Source organism: Hemitrygon akajei, chromosome 3 (assembly GCF_048418815.1).
Source record: "Hemitrygon akajei chromosome 3, sHemAka1.3, whole genome shotgun sequence".
Lineage (NCBI taxonomy): Eukaryota > Metazoa > Chordata > Chondrichthyes > Myliobatiformes > Dasyatidae > Hemitrygon > Hemitrygon akajei.
In genome coordinates, this window is record NC_133126.1 from 99,859,504 (window position 1) to 99,878,163 (window position 18,660).

Here is an 18,660-nt window from a genome sequence, read left to right on the forward strand (position 1 = left end):
TCCTGCACCTTGTGAATTATTCCCAGAAACTTCAGCCTCCTCTGCTCTGTCATCATCCCCGTCAGTATCCTCCTCCAATCCACCTGGGCAAGCTCCTCTCCCATGCCTCCGTAATTCCCTTTATTCCATTGCGATACTGATACATCGGACTTTTGCTTCTCCCCCTCAAATTGCAGTATGAATTTATATGATCACTGCCTCCTAAGGGTTCCTTTACATTAAGCTTCCTAATGAAATCTGGGTTTTTACACAACACCCAATCTAAAACGGCCTTTCTTTTTTAGCTGCTCTAAAAAGCCATCTCACAGGCATTCAACACATTTCCTCTCTTGCGATCCGACACCAACCTAATTTCCCAACCCACTTGCATATTTGTCCCCCATTACAATTGTGTCATTGCCCTTATTACACACCTTTTCCAGATCCCTTTGCAATCTCAACCCCACATCTTTGCTATTTGGAGGCCTATATCTGATGCCCGTAATGTTTTACTTTAACTTCGCAGTTTAACTCCACACACAAAGATTCAACATTTTCTGGCCCTCTGTCATCTTTCTAAAGATGTATTCCATCTGTTACCAACAGAGCCACACCACTGCCTATCCTTTCAATACAGAAGTACTGTATAGCCTTTGATGTTAAGCTCCCAACTGTGGCCTTCTTTCAGCCACAACTCAGTTATGCTCAGAACATTGTACTGACCATTCTCTAACTGCCCTAAGAATTCATCCACCTTATTCCAAATGCTGGCGTGCATTCAAATACAGCACCTTCAGTCCTGCATTCTTTTCCCTTCTGAATTTTGCCTCTGTGGTACAACTTAATTCTTTGCTCTGTCTGCATCTGTACCCAATAGCACAACTTGCATTCGTACACACAGCAGTTCCTTAAAAGAAGGCAGAGTGGTGAAGAAGGTAAATGCCTTCATCAGCCAAGGTAATGTTAGTTAGGCCACACTTGGAGTACTTAATGCAGTTCTGCTGTCCGCAGTACAGTAAGATGTGATTAAGCAAACAAAAATGTTGCCTGGATTGGAGGGCTTGACTGATAATGAGAAATTTGGTAAGTGTTTATTTTCTGTTTGTGAAGGTGCCAAGAGGTATCATGATGGCAGTATGAGAGGCTTAGATAGGATAGATGCCAGAGTCTGTTTCCTGCAATAAAGGTGTCTAAAATATACAGCATGTCATTAAGGTGAGGGTATGGAATGAACTACCACAGCAGAAGCTGGAGGCAGCAACAATAACAACATTTAAAAGTTATCTTGATGGGTATATAAATGATCAAGGCACAGAGGGATCTGGAATTAGTGCAGACAAATGGAATTAGTTATCGCTAGGCATGATAGTTGGCAATGACATGGTGGGCTGATGCATATTTGTATGCTGTCTGAGTTACCAATGTTTTCCAAACAGTTCCCTAGTACGCGGTAATACTTGAACCCAATACTCTGTGTTGTGACAATAGCTAACCTTGCACGTCAAGTAACCCCTTTACACTATTCAGTGCCACTTTGAAATTAAACATAGAAAAAAAAGAATGGATTTTGGACACTGCTGCATAACTCCTATGTATTTTCTGTTGTATTTTAAGATCATACACTGGGTCCTGTGCCTTTTGACTGCTGCATTGTAACAAATGGAGTTTGACCCTGACACTTCATATTTAACAAATTCTTGTTAAATATGTTAAAAGACATGTGTTTTGAGCTCTAAGGGAACAGAAAGTGCTGTAAACACATTTGGAAGGACAGATAAAAGGGTTTAATGGTCTAGATTTTGCAAAGAAATTAAAGCTTCCGTTTTGCAAGTTCCAGGAAGTTTGGTTAACTGTGCATAAATTTCAGAATTATAGTAAGACTCATGCAGCATGGAAATAGGTCTTCATGCCACCACTTCCACACCAACCATCAATCACCCATCAGTAGTGACACTTATTGCTGTTGATGTGTCAAGCCAAGCAGCAGTTATGGATGCACACCTGTGGCTGTGAAAACTCCTCATGGCTTACAGTGGGATGCCACTTCTAAATGCTATTCCTACACCTCTTACCATTGCTTTCTGCTTCTTCATGCACAGGCTCCTTTTGTAAAACAACACATTCAAAATGCTGCTGAAACTCAGACCCTCGACTCAAAATGGTGACAGTTTATTCCCCTCCATACATGCTCTCTGACTCATTGAGTTCCTCCTGCTTCAAAACCTCCACCATTGTCCCTGTATCAACAACTGAACGTGTCCTGTTGCACTCACCTCAATAACAAGCAGATGGTTTGAGTGGTTGATCAAGGACTAACTACATCTGCAGCATACTGCCACCCACACTGGACCCCCTACAATTCGCCTACCGATGCAACCGATTGACAGATGATGCAATAGCCACAGCTCTACACACTGTCCTTACACATCCGGAGAAGAGGGATGCTTATGTGAGAATGCTGTTCTTGGGACTACAGTTCAGCATTCAACACCATAATTCCATCCAAGCTCGACTGGAAGCTCAGAGACCTCAGCCTTCACCTTGCCTTGTGTAGCTGGGAAGAGTGGGTTCCCTCACCTCTGCCCTGCTGACCCTCAACATAGGTGCCCCTAAGGGCTGTGTACTAATCCCCCTCCTTTACTCTTTGTATACCCTTGACTGTGTTGCCACCCATAGCTCCAATCTGCAAATTAAATTTGCTGACGATAATACACTGCTTGGCCTAATCTCAAATAATAATGAGTCAGCCTACAGAGAGGAAGTCATCACCCTGACACAGTGGTGTCAAGAAAACAACCTCTCCCTCAACGTCACAAAGACAAAGGAGCTGGTTGTGGACTACAGGAGGCATAGAGACAGGCCAACTCTATAGACATCAATGGATCTGGGGTCAAGTGGGTGAACAGCTTTAGTTCCTAAACGTCACCAAGGATCTCACGTGGTCTGTACATACCAGTTGGGTGGTGAGAACTGCCTCTTTCACCTCAGACAGTTGAATAATTTTGGTATGGCCACCCAAATTCTAAGAACTTTCTATAGAGGCACAATTGAGAGCATCCTGACTGGATGTATCACTGCTTGGTTTGGGTACCTCCCTTAATCACAGGACTTTGCAGACACTGATGCAGACACCCTAGCACATCTGTAGATATGAACTTCCCACTATTCAGGACGTTTACAAAGACAGGTGTGTAAAAGGGGCCCAAAGGATCATTGAGGACCTGAGTCACCCCAACCACAAACTGTTCTAGCTACCATCCGGGAAACAGTACTGCAACGTAAAAGTCAGGACCAACAGGCTCCAAGACAACTTCTTCCACCAGGCCATCTGACTGATTAACTTGTGCTGCCACAACCATATATCTATGTTATATTGACTATCCTGCCGTACATATTTATAATAATTCACTACAATTGCACATTTGAACAGAGACGTAACAAAGATTTTTACTCATGTATATGAAAGATGTAAGTAATAAAGTAATTTCAATTCAAAGTGTGTGTGTGTGTGTGCGCGCGTGCGTGCATGCGTGTGAGCGCGCACACATTTCCAACCTGCAGAATTTCTGGTTTAGAAACATAGGAAACCTACAGCACAATACAGCAAAGCTGTGCCGAACATGTCCTTACCTTAGAACTACCTAGGCTTATCTACTTTTCTAAGCTCCATGTAGCCATCCAGGAGTCTCTTAAAAGACCCTATTGCTTCTGCCTCCACCACCGCTGGCAGCCCATTCCATGCACTCACCACTCTCTGCGTAAAAAACCTAACCCTGACATCTCCTCTGTACCTACTTTCACGCACCTTACAACTATGCCCTCTCATGCTCGCCATTTCAGCCCTGGGAAAAAGCCTCTGACTATCCACATGATCAATGCCTCTCCTCATCTTATACAGATCTACCAGTGCACCTCTCATCCTCCGTCGCTCCAAGGAGGAAAGGCCAAGTTCTCTCAACCTATTTTCATAAGGCATGCTCCCCAATCCAGGCAACATCCTTGTAAATCTCCTCTGCACCCTTTCTAAGGTTTCCACATCCTTCCTGTAGTAAGGCAACCAGAATTGAGCACATTACTCCAAGTGGGGTCTGACCAGGGTCCTATATAGCTGCAACATTACCCCCCGGCTCTTAAACTCAATCCCACGGTTGATGAGGTCAATGCACCGTATGCTTTCTTAACCACACAGTCAACCTGCGTAGCTCTGAGTGTCCTATGGACTCGCAGCCCAAGATCTCTCTGATCCCCCAAACTGCCAAGAGTCATACCGTTAATGTTATATTCTGCCATCATATTCGACCTACCAAACTGAACCACCTCACACTGGGTGGAACTCCATCTGCCACTTCTCAGCCCAGTTTTGCATCCTATCAATGTCCTGCTGTACCCTCTGATAGCCCTCCACACTATCCACAACCACCCAACCTTTGTGTCATCAGCAAACTCACTAACTCATCCCTCCACTTCCTCATCCAGGTCATTTATAAAAATCACAAAGAATAAGAGTCCCAGAACAGATCCCTGAGGCACACCACTGGTCACTGACCTCCATGCAGAATATGACCCATCTACAACCACTCTTTGCCTTCTGTGGGCAAGACAGTTCTGGATCCACAAAGTAATGTCCCCTTGGATCCCATGCTTCCTTACTTACTCAATAAGCCTTGCATGGGTACCTTATCAAATGCCTTGCTAAAATCCATATACACTACATCTACTGCTCTTCTTTCATCAATATGTTTAGTCACATCCTCAAAAAATTCAATCAGTAAAGCACAACCTGCCTTTGACAAAGCCATGCTGACTACAGTTGGCCCTCCTTATCCACAAATTCCACATGTGCGAATTCAACCAACCGCGAGTCGCAAAAATCCACAAGTGCTCTTCCAGCACTTGTTGTTTGAGCATGTAGAGACATTTTTTCTTGTCATTATTCCCTAAACAATGCAGGATAACAACTGTTTTACATAGCATTTACATTGTATTAGGTATCATAAGTAATCTAAAGATGATTTAAAGTATACGGGAGGATGTGCGTAGGTTATCGTGGATCAAGATTGAAAAAAATCGGAAGTTCTCTTACTAACTAAGTCAGAACAGGTACATCCGGTATTATTTAGCGTCAGTTAGTCAAACGTTTGTCTTAGTATATAGCATATATTTTACCTTTCTATGCGTATAGTTCCCGAGTTCGATCCAGTGACAGACCGCTCCTGAGTGCGCTCTCCACCGTGCTGGGTTGACGTGGAGGATCAAAAACCCAAAACCCAATCATTAAACCACTGTGTTGCTTAGTAATAATTGTAGCTTTCGTCGGGGCAGATCCTTTCTCACTTTATCCTTTAAAACTGTTCTGATCGTTGACTGATGTAGCCTAACGCTTTTCCAATGATCGATGGCGTTTCACCTCTTTCTGATCGCTTTATTATTTCCACTTTATTTTCAATCATGATTGTGATTATTTTCGTGAACAGAAACACTGCCGATTCAGAGCTCTGCCGCCGGGTCCCAAGGTCCACTGCACTGGGACAGGTTGAATAAAGGACTTAAGCATCCGCGAGTTTTGGTATCCGCGAGGGGTCCCAGAACCAATCCCTCGCGGATAAGGAGGGCTGACTGTATTCCTAATCATATTATACCTCTCCAAATGTTCATAACTCCTGCCTCTTAAGATCTTCTCCATCAACTTACCAACCACTGAGTTAAGACTCACTGCTCTATAATTTCCAGGGCTATCTCTACTGCTTCTCTTGAATAAGGGAATAACATTTGCCACCATCCAATCCTCCGGAACCTCTCCCATCCCCATTGATGATGCAAAGATCATCGTCAGAGGCTCAGCAATCTCCTCCCTTGCCTCCCACAGTAGCCTGGGGTACATCTCATCCGGTCCTGGTAACTTATCCAACTTGATGCTTTCCAAAAGCTGCAGCACATCCTCTTTCTTAGTATGTACATGCTCAAGGTTTTCAGTCCTCTGCAAGTCATCACTACAATCACCAAGATACTTTTCCATAGTGAATACCCAAGTATTCATTTAAGTATCTCTGCTATTTCCTCTGGTTCCATGCACACTTTCCCACTGTCACACTTGATAGGTCCTATTCTTTCATGTCTTATCCTCTTGCTCTTCACATACTTGCAGAATGCCTTGGGGTTTTCCCTAATCCTGCCCACCAAGGCCTTCTCATGGCCCCTTCTAGCTCTTCTAAATTTCCTTCTTAAGCTTTTTCCTGTTAGCCTTATAATCTTCTAGATCTCTAACATTACCTAGCTCTCTGAACCTTTTGTAAGCTTTTTTTCTCTTCTTGACTAGATTTACTACAGCCTTTGTACACCACGGTTCCTGTACCCTACCATAACTTCCCTGTCTCATTGGAAAGGTACCTATACAGAACTCCACACAAATATCACCTGAATATTTGACGCATTTCTTCCGTACCTTTCCAAGAACATCTGTTCCCAATTTAAGCTTCCAAGTTCCTGCCTGATAGCCTCATAATTCCCCTTACTCCAATTAAACGGTTTTCTAACTTGTCTGCTCCTAGTTCTCTCCAATGCTATTGTAAAGGAGATAGAATTATGATCACTATCTCCAAAATGCTCTCCCACTGAAAGATCTGACACCTGACAAGGTTCTTTTCCCAGTACCAAATCAAGTACAGTCTCTCCTCTAGTAGGCTTACCTACATATTGTGTCAAGAAACCTTCCTGAACACACCTAACAAACTCCACCCCATCTAAACCGCTTGCTCTAGGGAGATGCCAATCGATATTTGGGAAATTAAAATTTGCCACCACAACTCTGTTATTATTACACCTTTCCAGGATCTGGTTCACTATCTGCTCCTCGATATCCCTGTTACTGTTTGGCGGCCTATATAAAACAAAACACCCAGTAGAGTTATTGACCCCTTCCTATTCCTAATTTCCACCCACAGAGACACAATAGGCAATCCCTTCATGACATCCACCTTTTCTGCAGCTGTGATACTATCTCTGATCAGCAGAGCCATGCCCCACCTCTTTTGTCTCCCTCCCTGTCCTTTCTGAAACATCTAAAGCCTGGCACTTGAAGTAGCCATTCCTGCCCCTGAGCCATCCAAGCCTCTAATGGCCACAACATCATAGCTCCAAGTGTTGATCCACGCTCTAAGCTCATCCACTTTGTTCATAATACTCCTCGCATTAAAATAGACACATCTCAAACCATCGGTCTGAGCGCGTCCCTTCTCTATCACCTGCCTATCCTCCCTTTTGCACTGTCTGCAAGCTTTCTCTATTTGTGAGCCAACCTCCCCTTCCTCCATCACTTCAATTCGGTTCCCACCCTCCAGCAGTACTGGTTTAAACATTCCGCCATAGCCTTTGCAAAACTCCCTGCCAGGATATTAAACACAAAGTACACTGCAGATTGTATGGTCAAATCAACACATACAAACAAGCTGGAGGAAATCAGCAGGTCGGGCAGCATCCGTGGAAATGAGCAGTCAACGTTTCGGGCCAAGACCCAAAGTTTCGGGTCAGGACGAAGGATCTCGGCCCAAAACGTTGACTGCTCGTTTCCACGGATGCTGCCCGACCTGCTGAGTTCTTCCAGCTTGTTTGTAACTGCCAGGATATTGGTCCCTCTGGGATTCAAGTGCAACCTGTCCTTTTTTGTACAGGTCACAACTGCCCCAAAAGTGGTCCCAATGATCCAGAAATCTGAATCCCTGCCCCCTGCTCCAATCCTTCAGCTACACATTCATGCTCCACCTCATTCTATTCCTATACTCACTGTCATGTGGCACAGGCAGTAATCCCGAGATTACTACCCTTGTGGTCCTACTTCTCAACTTCCTTCCTAACTCCCTGTAGTTTTCAGGACCTCCTCTCTTTTCGTTGATACCAATATGTACCACAACCACTGGCAGTTCTACTTCCCACTTCAGGATATCGTGGACGCGATCAGAAACATCCCGGACCCTGGCACCTGGGAGGCAAACTGCCACCCATGTTTCTTTACTGCGTCCACAGAATCGCCTGTCTGACCCGCTAACTATAGAGTCCCCTAACACTGCAATTAGCTAGGGAGAACATCAAAAAATGCAATCAAATTGTGTGTCCTCTACTCCCACAGATGGATGTCTGACAAAGACAGAAACCAGAGTTTGAAATTCCACTTTTCACAATTCAGAGCCACACAGGATCATGGGTTATGTTCAAACTATTTAATATTTTTCGACACGCTGTTCACATATTCAGATAGGCACACAATGCGTGCTCTGCACATCCCTGGGTTGTGATCAATATGTACATGGAACAGTTTCAACCCTAACCAGCTTCCACTCTATCAGTTCTGCTTTCTTTACAAATGCAGAACTCTACTAGAGTTCACTGGAATACAAACGAATGAGGGGTGACCTTATTGAAACCTATCAAATGGTGAAAGGCCTACAGAGTGGATGTGGAGAGGATGTTTCCTATGGTGGGTGTGTCCAAGACTAGAGAACACAGTCTTGGAATAGCAGAGATGAGGAAGAATTTCTTTAGCCATAGAAAGGTGGATCTGTGCAATGCTTTGCCACAGGCAGCTGTGGAGGCCAAGTCTGTATGTATATTTAAGGCAGAGTTTGATAGACCCTTGATTGGTCAGGGCATGAAGGGATACAGGGAGAAGGTCTAACTCCATATCATTACTTCTGCTGCCAAATTCCACCCGGTCAATATCTGATTCTTCCTGTCCTTTCTGCATTTATTTCTGTCTCAGATAATAGGCTAGCTACTAACCTGATTCACAAGCTTACTGACTCCCACAGCTATCTTGACTACTTTTCATTCCCCACTCCCCAATCTTCTGTTAGGGAAGCCCTCTAGACTCAATATTGAATTCTCCAACTTCAAGTAACCTGACTGATCAGTCATTCATCTGGGATATTGGCTCAGCTTGCTTTATCCCCCTCTGGAAGTGAGGGTAGACCAGGCAGATGTTTGATCTGCATTCGTTGTGTTCCACTACATTCCACTTTCTCCATTCGCACTCTACTCCCATTTACTCTGACCAGAGAACCTTGTTTAGTTTATCCACATGGTCACCCAGGTTTTATCATATCATAAACATTACTTTCCCCCCACCCCCTCAGTTTAAAACATTTCTTTTCTCTCCTTCCCAGATCTGAAAAGGGGTTTTACCTGATATGTTAACTCCCTCTTCCCAAAGATGCAGCCCTGCCTACTGAGAATTTCCAGTATTTTATAGCTTTATTTTATTTCCAGACTCTAGAGTTTGAATTCCATGAAACCCCAGCCAGAAATCCAAATTTTACTGACAGTTGCCCTGAGCTGGGTGTACCCCTACCAGCATCCTTGTCTCCACTTGCTGCTGGAACAGCAAGAACAGGACATGTGCGATAATCACCAGTAATGGTGTGAGGCAAAAAAAGTGGCGGCAGAGATTTAACACTGTGAAAATTTGAAGTTTATCTGGCAATCACAGTTTAGGAACTGCCTCGATAACAATTCAAACAATTTACAATCAAAAATACAGTAGTCTGCAAACACAGTAGGTAAAATAGCATTTGTGGAGACTTCTCTGGATTACTCTGGATCTCAGCCATTGAAGTAGTTTTCAAGAACACTTACTGATATAGTGTAGAAAATAAGACAGCTGATTTATGAAACGCAGGATCTCCTGGTCACTAATTACATAACTACCAATTAGTTACTTTTAAGGTTTGGGCATAAATATTGACCAGGAGACTTTGCCAAATTCCCTTGCTCCTTGATGCACTCCTTGTCTATCAGAGAGGGCGGACACAGTCTTGGGTTAGTGTCTCACCTAAAGAGGGCACATCTGGCAGTACAGTACTTGCTCAGTCAGAGAAAAACAGGGTAAATATTTCAAGTTGATGCTATCTTGCTTACTGCGCAATTCTATTTCATGTTATTTCAGATTTCCAGCATCCAAAATATTCTTCTCTTCTACAGTGAAGCTGCATTTCTTAAATTATTCAGATGAATTACAGAGTAATGCACAACAATTATTTTTTAAAATGTTTAAAATTTTGTTCAATACTCTTCACATGACCACATGCACTTTATGTCACTGGTTATTCTTGAAAACTGATGTTGAGATCAAGGGTGGAAGCAGCTACCTTATTGAATTCACACCCAGCTCTAGTGTGAAGGAATGCCTGTAGAAAGGAAGCAAACACTTTGTCTTCCACCTAGTAAGGGCACTGTAACAAAAAAACATTAGCTGATTTCCAGCAGTCTTACAAGTATCATTTCCATTTTAACCAGTTTGCAGAATGATTCCTGAATTAAACTGTGTTGGAATTTTGACAGAAAGGACTAAAGGAGCAGTAAACTTTGCAATACTTTTCAGTCACCCATGTGAATTCTGTTTTTATGTTGCATTCGAAAAGATACGATGGGATGTTACGAAGTTTGATGGGTGAGTATTAAACCCTAGCTGTCCTCCCTAAAGCCATCAAGAGTAGGGGCAATTCTTCATTTCAGCTTTAAACGTTCTGATGGCAGAGTTATTGAGATTCCAGGCCTTGTATACAAGTACCAGAGCCAAAATCACTGACCACGTCCTCACTGGAGAAAGGAAAAAGGCAGCCGTTCCATAGGTTTTCTGCAGGAAGTAGCAGGCATAGACTTGCCACCCAAGAAGTCCCATCATGATGATGTGCATGGAGACAGAACGGATCCACCCAGTGTACTTGATGTGGGACCGAAAGAAGGCCCCTCGACAGCGTAGAAGCAGGCACCAGCACAGGTAGCAGAGCAGCGGAATGTTAAAAAATGTCAGCTGGTGAAAAGAAAAACAAATTAACACTGCATTATAAAGGGAAAGGCCTGTTGACATTTCAGTGAGAGATTCAGAAGTTTATCGTCCAGTTGCAGGCTAATGGGAAAAGGCAGACTAATAGATGGATTAGATGGGCCAAAAGGCCTGTCTGTGTTGTGCTCTATCAGTGGGAATAATGTGAAATTGATCCCAGAATGCTACTAGTCCTTTTTGAATGCCTCCTGACTACCACAATCTCATTTTATTTTCGTCATTTCAATCTCATTTTAGTTGTACAGTTAATAGCACCAAATAGAAAAGGCATGTCAAAAGGGCAATGTTATGGTAGTCACAGGAGATTTCAACATGCAGGTCGATTGGGAAAATCAGGTTGGAAATGGATCTCAAGAGAGTGAGTTTGTTGAATGCTAACGAGATGGCTTTTTAGAGCAGTTTGTCGTTGAGTCTACGAGGGGATCAGCTATATTGCATTGGGCGTTATGTAATGAACCAGAGGTGATTAGGGAGCTTAACGTAAAAGAACCCTTAGGAGGCAGTGATCACAATATGATCGAATTCAACTTAAAATTTGATAGGGAGAAAGAAAAGTCTGATGTAGCGGTATTTCAAAGGAGTAAAGGAAATTACAGTGGTATAAGAATGGAGTTGGCCAAAGTAAATTGGAAGGAGATGCTGGCAGGGATGACAGCAGAGCAGCAAAAGTGAGTGTTTCTGGGAAAAATGAAGAAGGTGGAGAATTGATGTATTCCCAAAACAAAGAAATAATCAAATAGTAAAATAGGACAACTGTGGCTAACGAGGGAGTAAAAGCAAAAATTAGTGGGAAGACAGAGGATTGGGAACATCTTATATATTGCGTACACATCATATATTGTGTACAGTTCTGGTCACTGAATTATAGGAAAGATATCAACAAAATAGAGAGAGTACAGAGAAGATTTACTAGAATGTTACCTGGGTTTCAGCACTTAAGTTACAGGGAAAGATTGAACAAGTTAGGTCTTTATTCTTTGGAGCATAGAAGGTTGAGGGGGGACTTGATAGAGGTATTTAAAATAATGAGGGGGATAGATTGAGTTGACATGGATAGGCTTTTTCCATTGAGAGTAGGGGAGATTCAAACAAGAGGACATGATTTGAGAGTTAGGGAGCAAAAGTTTAAGGGTAACACGAGGGGGATTTTCTTTACTCAGAGAGTGGTAGCTGTGTGGAAGGAGCTTCCAGTAGAAGTGGTAAAGGCAGGTTCGGTATTGTCATTTAAAGTAAAATTGGATAGGTATATGGATAGGAAAGGAATGGAGGGTTATGGGCTGAGTGCGGGCCAGTGGGACTAGGTGAGTGTAAGCGTTGGCACGGACTGGAAGGGCTGAGATGGCCTGTTTTCGTGCTGTAATTGTTATATGGTTATATGGGAAGCTTTTAAAACCCTACAGAGAGCAAGTAAAAGAATCATTAGGAGGGGAAAGTTGAAATAAGAAAGCAAGCTAGCAAACAACAAAGTGGATAGTAAAAGCTTTTTCAAGTATGTAAAAAATAAAGAGAGGTAAGAGTGGATGTAGGACCCCTAGAAAATGAGGCCAGAGAAACAGAAACAGGGACAAAGAGATGGGAGATTTTACATCAGTCACTGTGGAAGACACTAGCAATGTGCCAGCCGTTGAAGTGTGTGAGGGACGAGAAGAGGGTGCAGTTACTATTACAAGGGAGAAAGTGCTCAAAAGTCTGAAAGACTTAAGGAAACACAAGTCACCAGGATCCAAAGAACTGCACCCTAGGGTTCTGAAAAAGGTAGCGGTAAAGATTGTGGAGGCATTAGTGATGATCTTTTAAAAATCATTGGACTCTGGTATGGTGTCAGAGGACTGGAAAATTGCAAATGTCACTCCACTCTTTAAGAAAGGAGGAAGGCAGCAGAAAGGAAATTATAGACCAGTTAGCCTGGCCTCAGTGGTTGGGAAGATGTTGGAGTCAATTGTTAAGGATGAGGTTATGGAGTACTTGGTGACACAGGACAAGATAGGACACGGTCAGCATTGTTTCCCAAGGGGAAAATCTTGCCTGACGAACCTGTTGGGAGTTCTTTGAGGAGATTACATATAGGATAGATAAAGGGGATGTAGTGTATGTTGTATATTTGGACTTTCAGAAGGCCCTTGACAAGGTGCTGCTTACTAAGTTAAGAACCCATGGTATTACAGGAAAGTTACTGGTTTGGTTAGAGCATTGGCTGATTGGTAGGAGGCAGCAAATGGAAATAAAAGGATCCTTTTCTGGTTGACTGCAAGTGACTATTGGTGTTCCACAGGGCTTAGTGTTGGGACCACTTCTTTTTATGCTGTATATCAATAATTTAGATGATGGAAATAGATGGCTTTGTTGCCAAGTTTACAGATAATACAAAGACTGGTGGAGGGGCAGGCAGTGGTCAGGAAACAGGTTGGCTGCAGAAGGACTCAGATTAGCAGAATGGGCAAGAGAGCGGCAAATGAAATACAATGTTGGAAAATGCATGGTCATGCACTCTGCTGGTAGAAATAAATGTGCAGACTATTTTCTAAATGGGGAGAAAATCCAAAGAGCTGGGATGCAGAGGGACTTAGGAGTCCTTCTGCAGAGCACCCTAAAGGTTAACTTCAGATTCAGATTCAGTTTATTGTCATTTAGAAACCACAAATGCAATGCGGTAAAAAAATGAGAATGTTCCGCCAGAATGATATCACAAAAGCACATGACAAAACAGACTACACTAGAAAATCCACATAACGTTTGGCAATCCCCAATCCAGAGTCCGGAGAGGCTGCTGTGTATTAATATCGCAAAGGCAGAGTCAGTGGTGAGGAAGGTAAATTCAATGTTAGCATTCATTTCAAGAGGTCTAGAATACAAGAGCAGAAATGTGATGCTGAGGCTTTATAAGGAACAGGAGAGGCCTCACCTTGAGTATTGTGAACAGTTTTGGGCTCCTCATGAGGATGAGGAGGGATCTCATTGAAATCTTTTGAATGTTGAAAGGCCTGGACAGTGGAAAGGAGGTTTCCCATGGTCCTTGACAAGAGGGCTTAGCTTTAGGATAGAGTGGCATTCATGTAAAAGACAGATGTGCAGACATTTCTTTAGCCAGAGGTACAGCTGAGGAGGCCAAGTTGTTGGGTGTATTTAAGGCAGAGCTTGATAGGTTCTTCATTGGACACAGCATCAAAGGTTGGGGAGTGGAGCTGAGGGGGTGAAGGGGGGAAGGATCAGCCATGATTGAATTGTGGAGTAGACTTGATGGGCCAAATGGCCTAATTCTGCTCCTATATCTTATGGTTAATGCTCTGTGCCAGCATTTTATTTCAGCTTGGAGGCTATCTGCTCCCAATGATATCTAGTGGGATGCCTCCAGCAGGATATGATACCAATGGGAGCAGATGTCAGAAAGTGGTGGTAAACTAGTTTGTCCTGTTAGTAAACACTGTGACACGATGCACAGGCCAGACCAAGTTAGGAGCAGATTTCCATCCTTAAAGAGCATTAATGAACAGTAATGATTCTTATAATAATCAAACAGTTTCATGGCATTTTTCTCCTTCAGATGATGGGCGTGTGCAGGTAAGACTAATACCCACTTTTTATATGTTACTTTCAGCCATTTTCAGGTATTTCAGCTTAAATTAATTTTCTCTGATTGTAAAAGTCAAATTTGAAATCATATTCTTTAGCTTAGTGCTTTAAAAATTGATTCTAAAAATTTCCTCATGGCATCCCAGGAGAAGATGCAAGGAAAATTTACAAGAATGGCAATGGCCTGGAGAATTACTGTACTGAGAACATATTAGGCCAGAATTATATTTTGGAATTAAGCAAACTGAAGAGAAATTTATGAGGTGTGTAACTTCTGAGAGGGTGAACAAGGATGCATTTCCCTTGGAAAAGGTGCAAGTAACTACAATGGTGAATTTGTAGATGCATTAGAGAGGAATTGAAAAAGACTTCCTATCTGAACTCACCATCACCTCATTTAAAACAAATACCTGGATGAGCAGCTGAAAGCTGCAGTAATTAATGTAACAGACCAGACAGGGAATGGAAGTACCTAAACAGCTCTATTTTTAATCAGCTTTGTTTCTTTTGCCAATTACTTTTTCAATTACCCATCATCCAGCTAGAGGAAAACATTTCCTCTCTTACTCTACCAAAATCATGCTCCATACACCAGAATGTTATTATACACCATTATAAATGTTATTTTAGCATTTAAATGCAGTGAGTGGCCTTGTTTACAATTTTCAAGAAGTTGTCCATTTACCTGAAGGATTCCAATGAAAAAAGTCAGACCTCCCTCCAAGAAGTGACCGTCAACTACGATACCAAAGACAAAGCAAGCTCCAAAGTAGCCATCAACTATCTCACCGATGAACCAAGGCCCTGCAGAATGATAAAAGTGAGTGCTGGAGGTTTTACATCAACTGCATTACAAAAGATAAGATAGTGGAAGTGCTGGGAAGTATTTATTCCCTTTCAAACCATAGCATCACCTCTGCAAACAGAACTTTTGCAAGAAATATCATAGGCTATTATTAAGCTAATTAACCCCGAGACCCAGATCACGCTTGATCTGTGATCTAACTGCCATGAATATGGCTTCCATCTCTGGTTAAAATAAGTTTATTAGATTTAACAGCTGACCTGGCATTAACCGGCTGTTATTAAAAGTGGGTTACATACTTCCACAACACCACTTGTGGAAGTGTTAAGTACTAAAAGTCTGTAAATTTTTTGTCTGCATCCTAGATTCCCCAAACAAAATCTCTTCTCTCTTCACCAATCATTTCCCATCAAAACTTAGCCTAGATCTAATTAATCTTTTTTGATTTTCTGCATTTGCCAGTGAAATTTGCTTTCACACCTCATACCTTCAGAATTTATGAAAATATAATTTCAGTTTACAATACACTATCTCACACTTGCTGACATTGAAGACAGTTTGTCATAACACTTTTCCTTATTTTCTGTTTAATTATCTTTTTTACTTTCAGCTCTAATTTATATTATTTGCAATTACACCCTTTTTCTTCTTTGGAAAACTTGGAGATATATTGTTATGTACTTAAGTTCCTCATAAATGCAGTGAATAGTTTGGACCCCTGCCCCTGTATCCTTGGGGTATACAGTATATAACAACCATAATCATTCTGTCAACCACTTCAATCACATTTCTAGTTAATCAAATATCCCTTTACAAATCTATCCTGACTAACAAATATTTTTACAGTTTAAGGTCACTCCATACTTAATTACAGACCATTAATTTCATGTTGCTTTCCTCGTTTATCTCCCACTAAAGAAACATCCTCTCAGCATTTTCCCAGTCCAGCTTCCCTCAACATCTTAAAATGTCTCTTTTGGACCAGAGCAATTTACCATCTATGGAAACAAAAATAATTATAGTCATGGTACCTGCAATGTTCCTATACACCTATTTCACTTCAAACATGGGATTTTGTGTCATTATTTTCTCTTTGCTATTTTGAGTAAGTTACTTCTGCTAAGTCCCTGGTCCTGGTTCAATATTAGGTTTTTGGGATGATCAACATCATCTTCCTTTAGTGTAATTTTTGATCCAATGTCTACTGTTTCTGTAAATGTTTTAAAAATGTTTAACGGGCCCAAATTGTGCTGATTCCCTCTTTTTAACAATAATAAAAATTATATTTTGCGTTAGTACTAATTATATGTTGTGTTGATTTTAAATTGCTATATCTCTACAATTTAGTAGGGCTTGCTATCTTTTGTCTTTTGTTGCATCAATCTGAGGTACGAGGATCCATGCATTTGAAAAATTCCCCATCTGATTCCCTTAAAATCCTGGGATTGAAACCATCAGGACAGAAATGTTACAAGAAGCAAATGATGGACACCAATGAAGACATATGTACAACTATAGGTTAATTTTGATAAAAACACACAAAATGCTAGAGGAACTCAGCAGGTCAGGTGGCACCTATGGAGGGAAATGAAAGTTGACAATGAGGGATCATGATAAAGCATCTCCACCCAAAATATCAATTGTTCATTTTCCTCTATAGATGTAACTTGACCTGCTGAATTCCTCCAGTGTAATGTGTATGTTGATCCAGGTTTCCAGCATCTGCAGTCTCTCTTCTCTCTGTGTTTAATTTCATTCTTTAAATCAAGAATAAATTGGGTTACAATATTGCTACAACTGAATATTTAGACTTGTTATAATTGGTCACAGTTTTTTTAATGCTTTATATCATACAATTATAGGTGCCACAGTAGCTTAGCAGTTAGCGCAATGCTATTACAGCTCAGGGCATCCCAGAGTTCAGAGTTCAATTCCAGTGCCAGTCTGTAAGAAGTCTTTGTACGTTCTCCCCGTGGAATGTGTAGGTTTGATCCGTGTCCTTCAGTTTCCTCCCACAGTTAAAAGGCGTACCGGGTAGGTTAATTGGTCAATGTAAATTGTTCTGTGATGAGGTTAGAGTTAATCAGGTTTTTCGGGGTTGCTGGGGCGATGTGGCTCAAAGGGCCAGAAGGGCCGACTCCACACTGTATCACAAAATAAATAAATACAAAATGCGATGAAAATAAAAATTCAATCAAATTTATGAACTTTTGTAAACTTATATTTTGTTTTGCAATCTGTATCTGATCTTAAGATCTGAAATGGATGAACTAATTGCAATTTTAATTATATATTTGAATATTATAACCACTATTTTTGAATGGTGTCAAAATGGCTGTGTGCTATGTCTAGTGTGGTAGTCTCCCCATGGATTGTCACCTTGTTGTGGTGGAGAAGCTTGTGTGGCCCTGAGATCCCGACAGCGATGCCGTCTGGAGCTATGCTCCTGGTAGGGTCACCCATGGCGGTAAGGTCGAGGGTGAGGTCCCTGACAAAGAACAATTCAACCAAGACCTCAACAGTGGAACAGGCGGACAAAGTTACTTTGAACTCAACGGCAGTGAAGGCAGATGAAGGCTGCAACAAATCCATCAGCTCCAGCCATCGTGGTTTCCATGCCATTGGAATCAGTTGGCTGATTTGTGAAGTATCGTGTGCTTCTTGGAGTGCAACATCAAGTACACGTTAAACAAATACACGCACAGGTGTCTTCGCTCTTGTGGAAACGGAACGAAAACCATCATCCTCGACCTCGAGGGATAGCCAAGATGACGACGATGAGTGTGGTAGTGTAGTGGGTGGTGCTTGTCACTCTCACTTTCAGCTTCCACCGCTGGCTAGCAGTCTTGTGAAAAGGAGAGCTGAATGTGTAAGTCTCCCTCTGCCAGTACGTAGCCTCTCCATCAGCAAGCTTCATGTAATGCCTCCTCGCTGGTGACAAACAGAAACTGAGCTCGGGCTGAACTACAGAGGATGGGGAGGAGGTCTGGTCCCTGCACACGTAGCACGCATGCCCACTGGTGTGTGGACACACCCCGGTTCTCGTGAACTAGATCCCCAACTGCGGGTAAGTAGCCGCACTGCCTTGTGGGCAGCCTTGGGCAGGCTATGGGAGTAAACCCAGACAGCAAATCCGGAGTGGAGCCCCTAAGGTGGCTGGACGTCATTGAACATCCTTCTGGCAGTTTGTGCAGTCAAGCTGGTGCCAAACGTATTGCTTCATAAGCTTTCCTTTGGGCTACACTGGTGAGGCTGAGGAGGGAAGCTTGACGATTGGGCATCTCAGGATCTCCATACCTTCTACCCAGGCTTGTAGTGATGATGATCATCACACATTGTTCTTTGAGACAGATGGATGCCAACCACCAACCATTTTTGAACGGTCCAAAGGAAAATGCTGTCTCAAAAATCTTTAATCATACAATTTAAAAATTCTCTTTTGTGTTCAAGTCCCCCTGTGTACTCTACCTCA

General features: G+C 42.2%; 1 protein-coding gene across 3 annotated transcripts in view; it reads right to left on the bottom strand.

Annotated features, from left to right (window-relative positions):
- Positions 1-8,173: 8,173 nt before the first annotated feature.
- Positions 8,174-18,660, bottom strand: part of tmem62 (transmembrane protein 62) — a 94,816-nt gene continuing 84,329 nt past the window's right edge. For all 3 annotated transcript variants that reach the window (XM_073040492.1, XM_073040491.1, XM_073040493.1), the window contains 2 exons: positions 15,069-15,187; positions 8,174-10,780 (listed from right to left, as the gene is read on the bottom strand). In XM_073040492.1, the coding sequence (XP_072896593.1) occupies positions 10,454-10,780; positions 15,069-15,187 (446 nt within the window). In that variant the 3' untranslated portion in view covers positions 8,174-10,453. The remainder of the gene's footprint in view (positions 10,781-15,068; positions 15,188-18,660) is intronic.